General features: G+C 39.9%; 1 protein-coding gene across 1 annotated transcript in view; it reads left to right on the top strand.

Moving 5' to 3' along the window:
- Nucleotides 1-20376, top strand: part of klhdc8b (kelch domain containing 8B) — a 273153-nt gene that overhangs the window by 188094 nt on the left and 64683 nt on the right. Inside the window, exon 4 of the mRNA XM_080898152.1 lies at nucleotides 10272-10496. Coding sequence (XP_080754278.1) covers nucleotides 10272-10496 — 225 coding nt within the window. The remainder of the gene's footprint in view (nucleotides 1-10271; nucleotides 10497-20376) is intronic.

Below are 20376 nucleotides of genomic sequence, written 5' to 3'. Positions count from 1 at the left end.
TAAATTCATATTTTAATATACTAGGCCTGTATGTTCATTTCGTCACTCATCCAAGTGACTTCTTCAGTCTCCGCTCACTGCAGGTTTCCCCAATCTTTTAAACAGAACATTTGCATAAGGACTGAAACTGGCACCAGTGCCAAACAATGGGCTGGGAGGTTTGTTTCTTGATCATTAATATGCAAAATGGCATGACCATCGATCAACAACCAATGATCAAAGACCAATCATCAATGGCCATGAGTACCGTTCACAGATAGTTGAGGAATGGTTGCAATCACAGTATTTTAAGATGGTGAAAGATGTAGCCTTAGGCCCCCTCCTCGATTCAGAGATGGTCTTTCGCTTTTCACATAAATGGTCTCTTTGACTCTGTGCTCAAACCAGCGTTCCTCCCTGTCCTGGATGTGCACATCCTCATCAATGAAAGAGTGTCCACTGGCCTGTAGGTGTAAATAGACTGCAGAGACCTGGTCTGACAAGGTGGCTATTCTGTGTTGTGCCATCTGCAAAGCCAGAGGTTGTTGCATGGCAACCTCCTGGCACCTAACAGCATACACTACATTACTCTGTTTGTGCCGTGAGACCGAATACTTGGGGTGGACAATTTTTGGCGCAGCATGTTTTAGGTTTTGAAAGCCACAGAGTGTTTAGAGAAAATGCATCTCAGCTCTTTTCCCATGCTCCTGACACATAAGGGATCACTAAGGGTTTGTGCTTAGGCAGCAGTTGTCTCTTCTGGATTGCCTGGAGCTCTCTTTAGGTGCCTTCCCAGCTTCCCAGACAACAAATGTCCAGGTGGGATAACCACCTTTACTCAGGGAGTTCTTGATATGAATACAAAGCATGTTCCCATCATTACAATGGATTTTTAGTGAATGTGAAATTAGTCTTTTTCATTGGTTTTTCCCTTGGACCTCCCACAGGGATGTCATTTTTGTGCAGTTTCTTAATTATTGTTGAATCATGAACTTTGAGCTTAGCTGACACAAGTGCGGCCAACATATATCTAAATGTTGTTCTGGGTTCTTATCTGACCTCCTGGATGAGTCACTGATGCATCCTTGGAGTAATTTTGGCAGACCGACCACTCCTGGGAAGTTTCACCAGTGTTTCAAGTTTTCCAGTTAAAGGATAAAGGCTTTCTCTGTCATTTACTCGAGCGCCCTAAACCTTAGAAATGACTTTGTAACCCATCAATATTTTTTTGTTTAAAGTAATTGGAGGTTATTTCAACACTTAAAATTTTAGTGTTTAAAATGTGTTTACATTTCATTTCCAAATGAACTCTGTGAGTTTTGAGACACAGCAGTCATCTGTCAAATGCCCCCAAAAGATTCACATGTCCTCTTGTGCTGTAAGAGGGTTGATTAATGGGTCACTGTAACATGGAGACCTTTGTTTCAAACCAGTCTTTTTAATTATTACTTAATAATTACTTTTCCACAAATTAACCTAAGCCTATGCTATGGTATACTGCATATTACTGTAATGTTGTTATTATTGGCAACAAAGAAGCAATTTCTTAATCCAAACCAAATGACTGTGCCTAAATCTAACAGTTTTGTCACATATCTGGATAAGAGTGATCTTTATTGTTGGTGGTTGATGTCTACTGCTGGTATTGGTCATATCAGGGGGGTAAATGACCTAAATAGTCACCTAAAGGTCTTTTTGTACCTTAAGCTGAGCTGATGCTTCCCTTATATCTCAGGTATATGGAGCATAAATATTGGACTGACGTTCTGTTGGTAGGTAGAAGTTTGTCAGTTAATAAGTTTTAATCTTGCTTGACTTGATGGAAAAACAAATAAAAGTGAAATTAATACAACAATGCAAAAGTGTTCTGATACAAGAAACACTGTGTTTCTTGTATCAGTGTTTCCTGTGTTTTAAAAGATTAATTGGGGAATATCCGTTTGCCTCGTAATGAGCTCTCCCACACATGAGTTATAAAGTGTGAGAAAACAGAGAGAGACGAGGTCAAAGCAGGTGGAGTTCAGATGGTGTTCATTTATCTGATGACTCAGTGTAACACTGATATATATATGGTGAAGAAATCAGTTTATCACAGGTCAAACAACAACATCCATCACCCTGACAAATGATTGCTGTCTGCCACAAAGTGACCTCCCTTTCATCATCAGGTAAACAAGCCGACATTTGGGCAATGTGGCTGCAAACCGAATTCTATATTCACGTAAAAACAACAGATGTGCAGGCGCATCCTGCACTCTTTTAGCACTGCATCATGGCTCAGGGGGTTGGGGATCGCATCTGTAACCGGAAGGTCGCCGGTTCGATCCCTGGGCTCTCTGTCCTGGTCGTTGTGTCCTTGGGCAAGACACTTTACCCTACTTGCCTACTGGTGTTGGCCAGAGGGGCCGATGGCACGATATGGCAGCCTCGCTTCTGTCAGTCTGCCCCAGGGCAGCTGTGGCTACAACTGTAGCTTGCCTCCACCAGTGTATGAATGTGAGAGTGAATGAATAGTGGTATTGTAAAGCGCTTTGGGTGCCTAGAAAAGCGCTATATAAATCCAATCCATTATTATTATTATAAGAAATGGCATAGCACCTTAAATGTAATTCAGTGTCTGCTACCTATGATGTAACCTAACACTGAACACCACGGCCACCGGTCCAACACACAACAATACTTTTGTACTTTTATGCAGCAGGCATCGTATGTCAAACTGCACAGTGTTTGCGTGTTTGCAGATATTTGTTGAGCAGTAAGAAATACAGCATTTGAAATAACGTGTTAAAAAAATGCAGTCACTTTATGCTCTTCAATACTATCTCAAATGAATCAGGCTAACTTTATCCTGTGAAGATTGTCCTATAAATGATGTCTTTTGTATGTTATTGTTTGCTTCATTTAACTTAAAATCAGTTTGATGTTTGCAGGCATATTATGACAGGAAATAATAACTCCCACCACATGTCTTAAAGTTTATTGAAACGTTCCCGTTTTAAAATTGTGAGGAGCAGAAAGTAGAGATTTTGTGTTAAAATGTAGTGAGTAAAAACAAATGGCAAATAATGTAAAATAAATTCAGAAGTACAGATATCAATTAAATATGACACTTCTAAATAATTATAGTAACAAAATATGTGTACTTCATCTACTTTCCACCTCTGCTTGGTGTCCTGGACAACAAATGTTTGCATATCAGCTGCTTTAGTGGAGAAGAGGAAAGATTGGCTTCTTCTTTAAAACCAACTCCTAAGTTTCAACAAAATCACATGGTATAGTAAAAATAGCCACAAAAACAAATAAACAAAAAAAATCCAAAAACAAACAAAGAAAATCTTTAAGTTTTAAGTAGAAGAGTAAACTCATTCATGTTGGTGTGGCTGCAGCTAATGATGCCGGGAAGTGCATGGGACAGAGAGCGATGACTAGTCTAAAGTAGAGATGGCACGATACCACTTTTTTATGTCCGATACCGATACCGATATCATAAATTTGGATATCTGCCGATACCGATATGAATCCGATATAGTGTTTTTTAATCAACAAAACTGTTTTTTAAATATCTTGCTGCATTTTGTATAAGTTCATACTCAAGTTTAAAACAACAACTACACTAAAGCTATTCTGTTATACCTGTATGCAAAAAAAAATATTTCATAGTTCAGCAATACTGATCAATCTAATAAACTTAGACCTACACCATCCTCCCTATTCTGGTATTTTAAAGAGTACTTAGCATAAATATTAAGCAACCTAACTAATAGGGTTCCAACTCCCAGCAACAACAAAAATAAAAAAATAAAAAATAGGGAACCACCCCTCACGCTCCACCTCATGATGCTTAATCGACGTAATCAACCTTAATTTGATGCAGTGTGAAAAAAAATGCACAGAAATCAATTATTTTTCAAGAAATATTAAATAGATTCAACATCTTTCTTCAACAAAATTGCAGACTGCACAGATGGTACCTTCCCAAAGGGAAAAAGTACTATAGCTTACTAGGGTATATATATTAGACTTAATAGTTACTATATACAGTAATGGACTTCTATTCATTTTGCATCAAATTAAAACTTTGGGTGTCAGATAATTATTTATTAAAAGCTAGACATTTTAAATGAGAATAAGAAAGAAAAGTATGTCTTTGTGCCCCCTTTTCCCTGTTAATGCCCTATCGGCCCCCCTGGCTAAACTTTGCTAGATCCGCCCCTGCACAGTTACCAGCGTCAGCTACGTAGAAAAAGATCCTGGAGTAGAAAGTAATATTAAATACATTCTAACAATAGCTGATCAAGCTTAAACGTGCTGCTGTTGTTCAGCCGCTGGTTTACTCTTTCTGGTGCAAAGTGGGCCAAAAACAAACTAGAGAGACGGACTCGCGACAGAAAAGCCGATCAGCTGATCGTTAAGCAGTTTCATGATTGAAGTAGCAGCAGGAGAGGCAGTCGCTCCATATATCGCTTGTTAAGCTTAAAACGCAGGAATGCTTTACATTCAGAGATGGACTTACACACTTGCTTTACTTCTCTCGGGATAACTTTGTCGGAGATGAAATGCTGGGTTGCTAGCGAAGCTCCAAATGCTATCCAGACCACCGACAGGTCCCCATGCCACAGCCGCTCTATCACGTGATGCATACTGCTCTGACGTGCTAACGTTCTGAGGTGAGTTAAGGCGTGTTGCAAGTTTTGTGAGGTGCTTTCGTGATATTTAATGGATCGGATTACATTTTTTATTTTTCTCCGATATCCGATCCAGTAATTTAGGTCAGTATCGGACCGATACCGATACGTAATATCGGATCGGTCCATCTCTAGTCTAAAGTGCAGCCACGTGGTCTGTGCACAGATGGGAGTTTAATCATATTATATCACATTAGACACAGACTAATTTGTAATATACCAAGAGAATATAAATAATTTATGCCGTTTTTTTAAGCTGTCTCTCTCTCTCTCTCTGTGACTGTAATGTCTTCTCGCTGGGATTGCGTTAAAGCTTTACCGTACCTTGCACATTCATGCTGCTTCTACAGCTGCTGCTGCACTTGAGGGGGTTGTTCTCTTCAGCGGGTGCTTCAACCTCTTTTCATTTAAATTCCCTGTGTTCCCAGTCAACAGTGGCCTTGCTGGCAAATGACGTAACTCACGAGGCTTCCCAGCGCTTTGAAATTCGTGTGCCTACCTGCCTACGTGTGTTCACAGTACACATCAAGGATTTTGCAGCAGCGTCGTGGTTAGCAATCAGCACACGTGCAGCTGAAAAACAGTTGTCAGCAAAGTGAAGGATGACGAAAAAGATTATTCAGTGAAACAAATACACTAGTGTAAAAACACACACAGCACTGGATGAATACTGCACCACACTTCATCAGCAGCAAATAATGATAAAAAATCTAAATCATGACAAAAACAAACATCTTCATTTTTACCACTGAATTTACTGCATCAGGCCAACAAGTAAATCATAAATGGTGTTTAACCAGCCAGCAGTCTGTACTTTCACCCCCAGTAAGAATCTTGGATAGCTGATGAATTACTGTAACAACAAACATCACAAATCTCAGAATGCACACCATTACACGGCAGTTTTCCTGCTTATTCTTTTTTTATTGGCAGCTTGGGAGACATCCAAGTGTTGGCTTCTGCTGGAGGCAAAAGTGAGAAATGCTTACAGCAACATACATATACCATTTCAACCATTTGTTACTGAACCACAATGTAATATATATTCCTTATCAGCCAATGTGGAACACAGAATGGACATGAATAAAGAGCAAACAATATGAAAGAGGACAACAGCAATCTGGCACAGCAGTAGCTAACTTACTCATAAAATAAAGTTAAACAAGATGTTTTAGTTAATAATAGCTACAACTGAAAAATGTATATTAGTATATTTGCTCTAATGAATGTCTATGTAAATTATTTTTAACACATGAAACAAACAGTTTTCCTTAAGATTTACAATGTGTAGGTATTTATTTAGTCATTTATGCGCTAAAGGTGGATCTCCTGTCTCCTCCTTACTTCTTTTAAATTTTAAATTTGTTGACAATTGACATGACAGTTTTGATCAGCAAATAGCTAATATTGCTACACCGATAGTATTGGTTATATTAAAAAAATAAGGAAGGCTCTATAATTCACATTTGTAGAATGCACTCCACACACACATTGTTTATGCTCAGAGATGTCTCGTTTATTTAGGGTTCTTTATGCAACAACCCACAGTCTGGTCAGCGCTGGTCTCAGCTTTTCCAACAACCCCGTCTCTCGTCTCCTGCCTCACTAAAAAGGGCAAAAAAGACTCATCAGTCCAAACACCGCCAGCTGTGTTCTCACCTGCCTCCCCGGCACTGCCCCCTTGAGCTCACTGCACCACTCCTCCCCTGCAGTTGAGCCAGGGAGCACACCTCTGCCACTATGTTATTTTTATGTTACCCTTACCCAAATGTTTACTGCGACTTTACTGCACATCTACAGTGCTAACATGCTAATGTTTTTCAGATACCCACCTGAGACCCAACCTATTCATTTATTCTCTGTGTAATATCATATAGAAGTCTGAAGGTTAGGATTTGAAATCACGTGCGATCATATTTCACCAACAAAGTATACCTGGAGAAATTTAGCTTATGCCAATACTGGCTAGCTTGGTAAGCAGTGATGCTGAATGCGCTACTAATATCACCTTAGGAGGCCATTTGATACACTGCAGGTTTTGGTGCTTGCAATAGTTTTTTAGTTTTGGATGCTTTAGTCTTTTTTTTAAATAATTGCTATGTTAATTATGCCAATTTAAAATGCTCTGATGTTAAAATGGTTACAAAGCCCAGACACAGATTCAGTGGTAGCTAATGTTTAATTAGGTTGGTGGAGTTTACTGTTGCTACATTAACATATTTTAATGGATGTAATTTCACTTTTTCCTGTCTCTGTACAAATGTAGAGCCAAAGTATGGATGCTTGTTGTCTTCCACTGGTGACAGACTGTAATTTTAACCTGTACAGTAGTGACTGGTTGGAGATGTGGTATTGATTGGTATTTGTATTACTGATATTGGTCTTTCACTCCCTAGGACTGTTGTGGATGCTCACAAAATGATTATTAATGATTAGCAGGATTAGTATTTTCTCACTAACTAGCTACAAATAATACATAGATAAATTGTGTTTGGAGCTTGTCAGCTGTTGAAACAGACAACAGTGAACCACACAGTTCATGAAACAGTCCTTTGATGCTCTTACATACCGATCCCAAATGGTGGTCTGCAAAGCTCCTTCATTCTCAGCATCTGTCAGTCATAACAATTAACCAAGTTGCTAATAAAAAAAGAGCTATTCAGAAAATCAATTAACCGTAATTCATCTTCGTTAAAAGAAAATGGAACAAATTAAAATATTAATAATACAGTAAGGCTGATTATGCATGGGTCTCCCGCTATATGATTGTACCTTAGCGCTGGCTTCTACCTTTAGCTATGGAGGCTCATGAAGCAACGGGCTAAAGACTAATGGATTCTTTTGTTTTTTGTTTTTTTTTATTGTCCAGATTTCTGTCTGTTACAGTGGGGCAAAATAGTATTTAGTCAGCCACCGATTGTGCAAGTTCCCCCACCTAAAATGATGACAGAGGTCAGTAATTTGCACCAGAGGTACACTTCAACTGTGAGAGACAGAATGTGAAAAAAAAAAACAATGAATCCACATGGTAGGATTTGTAAAGAATTTATTCGTAAATCAGGGTGGAAAATAAGTATTTGGTCAATAACAAAAATACAACTCAATACTTTGTAACATAACCTTTGTTGGCAATAACAGAGGTCAAACGTTTACTATAGGTCTTTACCAGGTTTGCACACACAGTAGCTGGTATTTTGGCCCATTCCTCCATGCAGATCTTCTCGAGAGCAGTGATGTTTTGGGGCTGTTGCCGAGCAACACGGACTTTCAACTCCCGCCACAGATTTTCTATGGGGTTGAGGTCTGGAGACTGGCTAGGCCACTGCAGGACTTTCGAATGCTTCTTACGGAGCCACTCCTTTGTTGCCCGGGCGGTGTGTTTTGGATCATTGTCATGTTGGAAGACCCAGCCTCGTTTCATCTTCAAAGTTCTCACTGATGGAAGGAGGTTTTGGCTCAAAATCTCACGATACATGGCCCCATTCATTCTGTCCTTAACACGGATCAGTCGTCCTGTCCCCTTGGCAGAAAAACAGCCCCATAGCATGATGTTTCCACCCCCATGCTTCACAGTAGGTATGGTGTTCTTGGGATGCAACTCAGTATTCTTCTTCCTCCAAACACGACGAGTTGAGTTTATACCAAAAAGTTCTACTTTGGTTTCATCTGACCACATGACATTCTCCCAATCCTCTGCTGTATCATCCATGTGCTCTCTGGCAAACTTCAGACGGGCCTGGACATGCACTGGCTTCAGCAGCGGAACACGTCTGGCACTGCGGGATTTGATTCCCTGCCGTTGTAGTGTGTTACTGATGGTGACCTTTGTTACTTTGGTCCCAGCTCTCTGCAGGTCATTCACCAGGTCCCCCCGTGTGGTTCTGGGATCTTTGCTCACCGTTCTCATGATCATTTTGACCCCACGGGATGAGATCTTGCGTGGAGCCCCAGATCGAGGGAGATTATCAGTGGTCTTGTATGTCTTCCATTTTCTGATGATTGCTCCCACAGTTGATTTTTTCACACCAAGCTGCTTGCCTATTGTAGATTCACTCTTCCCAGTCTGGTGCAGGTCTACAATACTTTTCCTGGTGTCCTTCGAAAGCTCTTTGGTCTTGGCCATGGCGGAGTTTGGAGTCTGACTGTTTGAGGCTGTGGACAGGTGTCTTTTATACAGATGATGAGTTCAAACAGGTGCCATTCATACAGGTAACGAGTGGGGGACAGAAAAGCTTCTTACAGAAGACATTACAGGTCTGTGAGAGCCAGAGATTTTCCTTGTTTGAGGTGACCAAATACTTATTTTCCACCCTAATTTACGAATAAAGTCTTTACAAATCCTACCATGTGAATTCATGGATTTTTTTTTCACATTCTGTCTCTCACAGTTGAAGTGTACCTCTGGTGCAAATTACTGACCTCTGTCATAATTTTAAGTGGGGGAACTTGCACAATCGGTGGCTGACTAAATACTTTTTTGCCCCACTGTATGTATAATCTACATAACAGAGATACATCTGTTATATAGATTATACAGATGGCTTATTTTTGCTGAGCTGAATTTGGTTTAGAATGCAGCTCAGACCCGTGATTATATGTAGATTTGTGCAAAAGCTGTCTCCTTCAGTAGTGCAGCAGTCCAGATTCTCTGTTTTACACTTTTGCCAAAATGTTAGTCTGTGGAGTATTGCAGCAACACTAAAACCATATGTGAACTATGTACTCTCAAGGAAAACCATACACAGTAGATTCTGCTCCAATCAACCAAATCTTTTGCATGGAATCTCTTTTTCTCACATGTAATGCTTCCCACACAGTTCGACTCTTTGTCTCGCTACTGCTATCGATCTCTCTGCCACTCTGCCCACTCCAGCTGACCCTCTTCCACTTTCTTCTCTCACTCCTCCACATTCTGTTTTTCTCTTTCTATATTGCTTTCTATAATTTCTCTGTCACTCTCTCATATTCTTTACATTTCCCCCTTCTTTTTCCGCTGCCTCCCTCCCTATTTGCCTCTCACCCCTGGCCCCCACAGTGCTGCGCTGCTTTCAACCCCCCTGTTCCCATCATTCAAACTCTTACTGCCCGCTCCACGCAGGCTCTCTCTCTCTCTCTCTGTCTCACAAAGCTTGCCTTCCCCTTGTAGTCGTATTTTACAAGGTTAAGTTATGATTTGTGGAAGTAAACAACTCCTAAGTGTCCTAGGGGAGCTCCCTGCTGCTGTGCTCTCCTTTCAGCCCAAAATGAAATGTGGTCCCAGCGCTGGTCTGTGCACTCGCTAGACTTTGACATAAATGCCAAGGAAACTATGTGACAGGCACTGGGGATTAAAAAGCAATGAAACAGGAAATGGAAACAGGGACAAACAGTGTCACACAGAAAATTTGCATTTGTCCTTGGCTTGTTGTTTGTGCACATGATAATATTTCTGGGAATATATTTCATTTATGAGAAGGGGCATGCAGTTTCCATGTCTTCATGATAATACACAGGTGACTTTGTCAGTTTGCTCACATTTCACTTCTCTGGATTTTAATAGAATCTCTTGTAATTGTAAAGCTTTGTCATAATCATAAATTCATTGAATCTCTCTCCCCTCTCCTCCAGGTGGTCGCCAGGGAAAGATGCCGGTGACAGCACTGGAGGCTTTTGACCTGGAGATGAAGAGCTGGACACGTTATTCCTGCATCCCCAGCCGGAGGGTCTTTTCCTGCTGTGCTTCAAATGAGCGAAGCCTCTTCAGCCTTGGGGGCCTCCAGCAGCCGGGGCCGCATAACTTTTACTCCAGACCTCACTTTGTCAGCACCACGGAAGAGTATGATCTGGATCAAGGTAAGCTGTTATTTAACCCTGAAGGAAGTCATGAGTTTAAGATGACATTTTTAAGGTCGAACTCAAGGGATGAAATACAGCCTGAAGGAGCAGGAGCTTTCTGGGTGATCCATTAAACTGGTTAGGCAGCGGTTTTGATGCTTTCACTCTCTCTTTCACTCTCTTTAAATGGGTTTGAGTATTGGAGATTAGCCCATTATAGTTAGATGGCAAGTATTTTGTAAAATTTTCTACCTGTCCAATAGTGCTATACCTGCCTGACCACCGCAAATAAGGTAAATGGTTCTTATATAGAGCTTTTCTACTCTGTCTTGAGCACTCAAAGCGCTTTACACAACTTGTACATTCACCCATTCATATCAGTTTGCACAATGCACCCTTTTCTACTGTTTCTAAGTGCTTCCTAATTTTTATCCACATACATTCATACTCCAGTTGATGCACCGGAGAACAACATGGGGTTAGTATATTGCCCAAGGACACTTGGCATGCAGACTGGACATGTATATTTACATAATTTCTTTCTCTTCCTCCCTCATTTTCCACCTCCTCATCTTTCTCACTTCAAGCATTATATAATGAACTGAACTCATGGCTCTAACACATGAAAATGTGCATAAACATGCCTATTTATGTCTCATATTGTGGCAATTACTTATTGTCAGCAGATCAGACACAAAATTCTCCCATCTCCGGACAGGTGACAATGAGTTGGCTAAAGAACAACAAGAAGGTTGTAAGTTAACATTATGGCGGCTAACATTAGGTTTGAGTATCCTAAAAATCACATTTTTCCTCTGAAAAACAATTTGATTACATTCTCACATCATAAGAGAGTTTATTCGCTAAGTGCCTGAGTCTATCATTGGTAGATCCACTTCAAAGAAAGTTTCAATAATCCCAGCTAACAGCAGCTAACAGCAGTGCTTACTGACAGAAATGTTCAGGATATCCTCAACAACTCACCTCGGTATCGCTGTAATCAGTTTGTCATCAATTTCGATGACACGCTGACTTATAGCGGACTCCCAGGACACCGGACAAATTGACACTGCAGTCATATTGACAGCTGAGGTAAATGACATTTGTCATACAGTGGCAAATGCATTTGAACTGGGATGTGAAAAAACAGAATTCAGTTTACGGCAATCAACAGACATGTGGAGTGCTCTTCCCACTCCCTTTCAATATGTAAATGAATCAGAACGGTAGCGATATTGAAATGTATTGATTTTTGTATAGTATTTTTTTCTCTTATTTTCTTTACTAAATGTACCTGTATATTGTGGTGGACAAATTTTACACACTGTGCCTTTAAAAAGGAGAAATTGCATAAAAGTTTAAAAGATAGATTAAACAGATATAAGCACAAACATATGCTTCCTTTCATAAAGAAAAAATAAAACAAACAAAGAATAAATAAATAAGGAAAAATCACACACACATACTTGCAATGATAATATAACAAATTATGTATTTATGTATGTGAATTATTGAAAATGTCAGGAATATTCTAAATTATGGAGCCTTATATTGCGTTATTTTAACATATACTGTTGTCATTTCAGTCTTGTGTCACAGCAAAGGCAGATAGTTAGAATGAACCACGTGTCAGCCTCACATAACACACAAAACTTTAAAAAACTACTCACATCCTTCCAGCTGAAGCCTTCTTATCGGGCTTTTCTTTCTGCACCTTAGCTTGTTAAATGAGCTGCCAAACAAATTTGCACAGCTACGATCAGTTTGCACAGCTAATTACCTGCTCATGTGCAGCACATTAAACCATCAACAACTTGCATTTCTCTCCGGCTGGTTAAGATCAAACATATGGAGCAAATGTTCTTCATTTCAGTGATTAAAACACACACACGCACACAAAGGAATGACGAACAGTGACTTCAGCGGGACGGCAGCAGGAGTGAGAATTTATTTTAGTGCGTTAACAATATAATGCTTTCATTATTTTAGTGTAGTGTTTTAATGTTTTGAAAATGGCTTTGCTTCACCGTCCTTTAATAGTGTCTGATTAAGTAAAGAAGGATCTCTCCTTTAATATGAAAAGGCTACAGGATGTTTAGTATTATCACAAAATGCAATAAGTTTAATGTGTCAAACAGGAACAGAGAGAAACAAGGCTTTTTACTACAATGAAGGGACTACAAATGCAAGCCTGGTTTAATAAAGTACTTTCTCCAGTTGAGGTAACTAAAGTTCCAAGTCCACTTTTAGAGCACTTCATGTACTTATGCTTGATAGACATCAAGCATAAGTACAAAACATCATAATTCGAGACACCAGTTTCTTTCTCAGTTCCTTTTTGCTGCTGTGGTCTGTGTTATCATACCTCAGCTGGCTTAAGGTGTATAGGATCTTGTCTGAATACAATGTATACATGCAGCGGTATCCTGGTTTCTTTCAAAATGCTGCAGCTTACAGGCTTAAATGTCATTTTGTTTAAAACTAACATAAACACAGGAATGGAGTGCTTCAGAACTTGACTGTAAGCAGGATACTCACCTCCATATAAGCTCACCTAATGTGCAGTTCGTGTTATGGATACTGCTGTGTTGTGCTAGTGTTAGGGTAAACAATATTCACATTCTTTCTTCTACTCCATTATTTGAAACTGTGGCACAATGGATGGCTGCTCAAATAGTCACGCCCTAACTTAAATTGTATAGGACAGCGGTCCACAAGCCAGGCCACAGACCAGTACGAGTTGAGGTTCAGGTGTAAATTTATAGTTTTCAAGGTTTCTATTGTCAGATATAAGCCAGTCTGTGGTGCAAAAAAAGTTGGGTACCGCTGGTATAGGACCCATGGAAGGAAATGTTATGTTATGTGTTCAACAGGGAGCATATATGATGAGGGACCCTTCTGAGGAATAGAACAAGAGGAGCTGTGGCCACCAATGAACACTAGAAAATGTTCAGACATGACCTAGACCACTGCAGAGCCATTTGAGATATACCCACCCAGGAGTAATTCAGACAAAGCAGTCCAGTTACTCTGCTTTATGAATTCCTGTATGCTTGAATAATTTCAGTAGATAAGAAGGAGAAGCTGCCTGGTAAACAGCCTAATGGAATCAGTGGTTGGGTATCTCACAGTGTGTGCTATGCCACCCTGGAGCACTTGGAATGGGGAATACAAAGCAGCCCAAATATGGGAAGATTATACATTAGTTGAGTCAGATCATATCAAATCAAATCCGCACTGTTGATGATGATGCTGCTGAATCCTGACCAGTGAAAGAAATGGGCAAATGCTTCTACCACACGGTTTGTCGATTGACTCACTTTAAATGTTGCTGCATAAAACATGACTGAACAAATGCATGTGTGCAATGTTGGCAATAAATCTGATTTGAGTAATGAAAACACTTCAGGCGCTTAAAGGTGCCCTTAGCTGCTGCAAATCTGTCAATGATTTTAATTTTTTGCTTTATTAATACCTCAGGAGTCAAAACAGAGTGAATCATTAGGATTATGTGGGATATAAGCTTTAATTAACCCATATTGTTATTTAGTGATTTTGTGCAAGGATTATAACATATGCTCCAAATCCCATTTGAAGCATGAAATCAGAGTGTGGCTCCTCACATATACTATTAAGCTGTAATTAAGTCTGTTGTAGGCAAATGAGATATTTGATGTTACAGAAGGGTGAAAGCTGAGTGAAACGTTTTTAATATAGCACAAACAGTTCGTGTATCCTCAAAATCCACACATTTTAAGTAAAGTTAAGGGGTTTGATGTCATGTTGAAACTAAGCAGCAATATTGCCATAAACAATCTTTCATATATGCATATTTCTCTGGCACTTACATTCAGCAGGGAGCTTGTGGTTTAAGTGCAATGTTATACTGACTGTCAATCTGATTTGTAGACGTTTATTGCAGGATGTGAAGCCAGCTGCATCAGTCATTTGTTCTTCTGCAGATAAAGCCGAGATCTGTTTGTGTGCCTTCGGTGACAGATGATGATTCAAACACTGTCACCTTGCAATTCATGAGAACCCTTTCAAATGTGACATTTCAATCATGTGAGAAACATGGTCTTTAGCTGTCATCTCGCTTTCTATATATATATATATATATATATATATATATGTGTGTGTGTGTGTGTGTGTGTGTGTGTGTGTGTGTGTGTGTGTGTGTGATTGCTTTGCCTTTTTTGCTTTCTTTCATAATTTATTATATATCTTTTACCATTTTTATACTTTCATATTGTTGTATATACTGTCATGGTCCGTGGTCCTGTGACTGTGGAATGCGTGATGCTCGGGTAGCCACACCCCCGGGCTGGGGGTGTGGCACACCTGCTCTCCATTGCGGTGATTACATGAAGATCTACTTAACCCGGCGCTGACGGATGCTCCACGCCAGTCCGTTAGTCACCCCACAGTGGTAACTAGACTTCCACGAAAGCGTGCATTCACTTCTGGTTGGAACTGTGTTGGAACTTGTGTCCAGGTTTTGACTCGGCGTCTGCCACCTGCCTGTCCTCCGGCTCAACTGGATCACTCGGTGCATCATCTGGCCCATTCGCTATCCCCACGGACTTCCTGCTCACGGACTGCCACACTTCCCTCCCGAGCTCCCACGGTCCCGATCCCGGCTTCCTCGTGTCATTGTTTCCCCCGGTTTTTAGTTCCTTGTTTTGCTCCCTAGTTTGCGTCCGGATCCTTTTGTGCACGCGCGCCGCGGCGCATGACAATATACACTACATCAGTGATTCTAAAACTGTTACCCATGGCCCAGAGAGCCATGATAGCCATGGTAGCCATGGGTTAAATTACTATAAATATTTATATATTTACAATAAAAACTGATGAACTGGAGTCATGTAATTTAAATTAGGTTTTTTTTTTTTACGTCTTTGGCAGACCAGTTTTTGATAAAGAACTACACCATGTCAAGTAAAAAGAGACCAAAAGGCCAAAACATGATGTGACAAAAACATTCTTCCTCTACCCCCCCCCCCCCCCCCCCCATTTTTGCACATGTCGAGGACTGTGTGTTATACTTGTATAACTATGCATGTGACAAATAAAGAACCTTGAACCTTGATTTAGCACATTTGTCTAAGCTAAATGAAAAGATAATGGACAATGACGCATCACAATTGCAATAGAACAGTAATCCCCTATCAGACTGTTATCAAGTTATGACGCAAGGAAGCAAGCTAGCATGTAAGTGCATGCAATCTGTTTGTGATAATCAGTGTTGGGAAGGTTACTTTTAAAATGTATTCCATTACAGAATACAGAATACATGCCCCAAAATGTATTCTGTAACGTATTCCGTTACGTTACTCAATGACAGTAACGTATTCTGAATACTTTGGACTACTTAATATATTATCATGCTTTTTACAACAACGTGAATGTACTATTGCTGTGTGATTTATTACTATTACTGAAGGTCCGCGACTCCGAACTGTAGTAAAGGGACCTCTGACTAATACGGCGGGGTCCCTGTCGGCTCGTAGCCGAAAAATAGCTTTACTTTGTTGTGTGGGTCAACTTTTCTTGCGAGAGACAGAGAGAGGCGTTGAAAGGCTGCTCCAACGGAACTTATTGTTTCGGAGGAAAACGCTAACACAGTGTACAGTCGAGTCTTAATAGCTTACTTACAACTGGGTTCGTCAGGCACTCTTCTTGGCTGCAGTGGTTATTATTATATTTACATGCTTCCAGCTCCCGTTTTTCCTCGATGACAACTCGTACCTTTCCACTCCCCTTTTTCTCCCTCCTCGCGCTCACAGACCCATAATGTGTATGGCAGTCCATTCTCCCTGCAGCACGGACTACACTGCCCATGATGCTACATTCTTTAGAGCTATGCTTGTAGCCTTCTGCCTGTTAGCTTAGCACAACAATAACAACGAAAAGGCGCTCTCTCACCCAGGAAACACACAGTCGCAGAGAGAGAGAGAGCGTGTCGCCCTGTAACCATGGCAACCGTAACGCTGCCGCCTGGAACAACAGAACGTAGCTGTCAAACAAAACCCAAACAGTCCTGACCCGCGACAAAATGAAACAGGAAAGTACCGCAGTGTAATCCATTTATTTCAACAAAGTAACTGTATTCTGAATACCAGCTTTTTAAACGGTAACTGTAACGGAATACAGTTACTCATATTTTGTATTTTAAATACGTAACGGCGGTACATGTATTCCGTTACTCCCCAACACTGGTGATAATACAGCATTTGAAATGAAATGCAATGACCAGACAAGCACCAGCTGTAACGGAGCTCCCATCGTGGGTTTACTCTTGTTTGACGGAACCAAAAGATGATGTTGAGACAGCTGAGTTTCTGTTGTCAAAATACCAATGTCAGGCTTCAAAAACCCTAAATGGGGGCTACTGTGATTTTTCTTTTTTTCTGTTAATGCTATTACGGCTGTGGATGCTCATATGGCCAAAGCATCACATAATGATGTCATCATGCACAGTGAATGCCTCTGAGTGAGAAGCTCTTGCTTTAGACTCTGAACATTTGGTTTCTGACAGTTTTTTCTACTCTTTGCTTGTGTCACACACTTGATGACCTGAAAGGATGCAACAAAGATGCCTGAACATGTTTTGAACTGCAAATCATGCAAAGCTAGAATCACTGAGCTCAAAAAGTATTGGACTGGAAATTAGGGAATTTTAACTAATGTAAAATTAATAAATTGTTATTACTCTTTATTAATTATTGATTATTAATTGTAAATTAATCTGATAATAATAATCATCACTATTGGAAGAGTGAAATGTTGTTGTCATAGCGAGTTCAGGCTGTGCTTGTGAAAGCCAAGAGATGATGCTGTTAAATCTTATTCTGTACAAATACAATTTTTTGGATTTCTATGAGAAAAATAGTAAGCAAGGATTCTTGTGTGATTATTTGGAATTTTGGGAACAAACTAGATAAAGAGGTCAGTTCCCTCAAAATGGCAAGCATTCTCAATGGTGTGGGCATTAAGTAGGATATGTAAGTGCTCAATTCAAGGCTAGAGTCTGCCCTTTTCAAGCAGCATGACTGAAAAATGTCTAAGTGCATACTGAATCTCAAGTAGCCTCAGAGACTGAAACGGGTCCCCTAGAGTTTAAATGCTGTTAGATGCAGCAATGCAATGTCTCAAAATATCCTCAGTCAAGCTGTGATGATTCATAGTCGTAGATAGATAAATAGATGACCATAGTGCCGCTTACTCCGCAATGAGTCGTGATTTGATTCTGCTTTCAAGAGCTGCGGAATGAAAAGAAAGCTGAGTTTGGACTTTGAAAGAAAGATTGAACACACAAAGAGATATTATTAACTGAGGCCAAGATTTTCAGTGTTTTGGACACAAAGTGGAAAGCAATACATTTTTAAATTTTGAAGTCTTTATAGCTTTGACTAATCTGCCAAATATTCTTTGCATTTAATCACTAACTTAGCATTCTTGTCTTTACTTTGATAAACCAAGACTCACAGTGAAATCTGTGGCAGTTTCTCTGCAGAGGCACTGATGCTCAGATGGTTCACCTTAATATGTGCTGGGTTTCAAAAAGAATACATTATAAAGGGTGTAGAAGTAGTTGTGGAAGTCATGACCAATGCTGTGTTTCTAAGTTGTTGTTGAGCTTTTTTTCCTGTTTAATTCTATTCAGTGAAAGAAAAGAAATTAACTAATTGGTCTGAAAGTCTGGTTGCTGTAGCTCAGGAGGTAGACTGGACATCTATTTATCTGTGGCTCAATCCCCGGCTGCTCCAACCAAATTTCCTTAGGCAAATACTAGGCCCAGGTTGCTCTCTGATGCATTCATCACAGTGTGAAAGTATTTAAGCATGAGAACAAAAAAGTGCTTTGGTGAATTAGGTGAGTTGTAGTAAGTACTCAGGTAGAGGAATTATAACACAGTATCGAATAGCCCAGGGATGGGGCAACTCCAGGCCTCAAGGGCCGGTGTCCTGCAGGATTTAGATGTGTACTTGAACCAACACAGCTGATCTAAATGGCTAAATTATCTCCTCAACATGTCTTGAAGTTTTCCAGAGTCCTGGAAATGAACTAATCATTTGATTCAGGTATCTTGACCCAGGGTGATTTGCCTCATTGAGGCCGGAAGTTCCGCACCCCTGGAATAGGCCCACTAGCTACAGTTCAGCTGTTAGTGGGGCTCATGCTTAAACATTTACATTTTTATTTTTTTCAAGGAAAAGGGAAAAACTGTATGGCTTCTTACTAGAAGAGTGTGTGTGCTGAACTGATTTAGGTCTGCAGTGCAGACCTTTCACCAGCTGAGAACATTTAGAGCAGCGATGTCAAACTCATTTTACATCACCTCTTAAATGAGCTGAACCAGTGAAGTTTCCTTTTTTGTCGGTTTAAAGAAGTTTAACTAAACATTTAATTCCTGAGATGTCTTAATATAAGAAAAATAACTGCAAATTATAACAGTACCTATCAGCTTTTCTGTATGATAAAGGAATGCTGCTAGTTAATGGTTAATCAGTTAGCACAACTCTTTGGGCTTTAATTAATGTAGCTCACTGTGCAGAAATTATAAACTTTAAAAATGATAAATAAATAAATTGTAAATTTTGTGAAGTAATTATCAATTTTATATATTTTTTTAAAACTTCTGATACTACAAAAGACACATATAGATTTTAGACAATGAAAAAAAAAGAAGGAACTTTTCTGTTATTTACTTATTTAGCTATTACTCTCTTACTTTGGTGTAGTATGAATAGCCACAGGGAGGTCTTTATCAGTAGAAAAGGCTTTAAAACCTATTAAAATACATTTGAAAAGTGAAAATGTATTCCCTCTTTCTGTCGGATTTAATCTTTGCCGGGTCACTTCTGGCCCCCTGCCCTTATATTTAACACCCCAGAAAGACCCTTGGAGCTCAAGAAGTAAAAGCATAATAATACAAAAAACATAATAAAGAAGACTCGGGACTGTTGCGTGGCTAGAATGGAATATCAGACAAGAACAGGATATCATTGGGACTGAACTGATCTCCTCAGTTCTCAAACATTGATGGATTTTTGCTCAGTAGTGCTACAGTGAATAAAATATGGGATTCAAATGTGAGATTTGCAGATTATTGCATTGTTTTCATTTACATTTTACACAGCTTCCCATTTTATGGTATTGTTTTTGTTATGTTTTTCTCTTCTGTTTGTAAGGGAACATGTGTGTTGGAGAAACTGGAGGGAAGTGTTTCACTTTGTGTGGATGTGTGGGGGATTATGTTGCTGCTCCCTTGTGAAAAGATCAGTGTGTGTGTGTGTGTGTGTGTGTGTGTGTGTGTGTGTGTGTGCGTGTAGTACTGTCTGTATGTACATTTGTGTCAAATCAAGCAAGTCTAACCCTGATTCCTGTTAACAAAGGCTCTTTTTGCCCCTCTGAAGCGGCTCAGGTTTAATGGGTTTGACTTTGAAGAATTGAGGCCTTGGCTCTGAGGCTACGCTCAAATCAGCCCCTATTTTTGAAATTTGCCAACTTTTTGTGTGTGTAATACCAGTTCATATAACAAAACAGTGTACAAAGTCAACATAGAATCAGCTTTGCCCTGACTTCCACAAAAAGGTGAAAGAGGTAATGCTAATGGGATGCAGTTGTGGAACAGCCATAAACAAATAAAAACTAGGCATGTAGCTTCCAGCTCTAGAGAGTGAAGCCAAAGTGAAAGTGCCTTAAACATTTCTTCTTTTTAAAGGCCACCAGGGGGCTGTGAACTTGTGGTCCTAAACAGGCCTCAGGCTTGACCTCAATAAAAAGTTTCTCAGTCACTCATTTTGCTTCATATTAAATAAAACATTAGGCCCATTTCAGAGATTCTGGTGATTTCAGAGAGGAGGCTTTATATCTGTCATTCAGGTGTGTG

This window comes from Rhamphochromis sp. 'chilingali', assembly GCF_963969265.1.
Source record: "Rhamphochromis sp. 'chilingali' genome assembly, chromosome: 12".
Taxonomy (NCBI): domain Eukaryota; kingdom Metazoa; phylum Chordata; class Actinopteri; order Cichliformes; family Cichlidae; genus Rhamphochromis; species Rhamphochromis sp. 'chilingali'.
The sequence above is the reverse complement of the archived record's forward strand: the minus strand, read 5'-3'. Positions and strand labels throughout refer to the sequence as shown.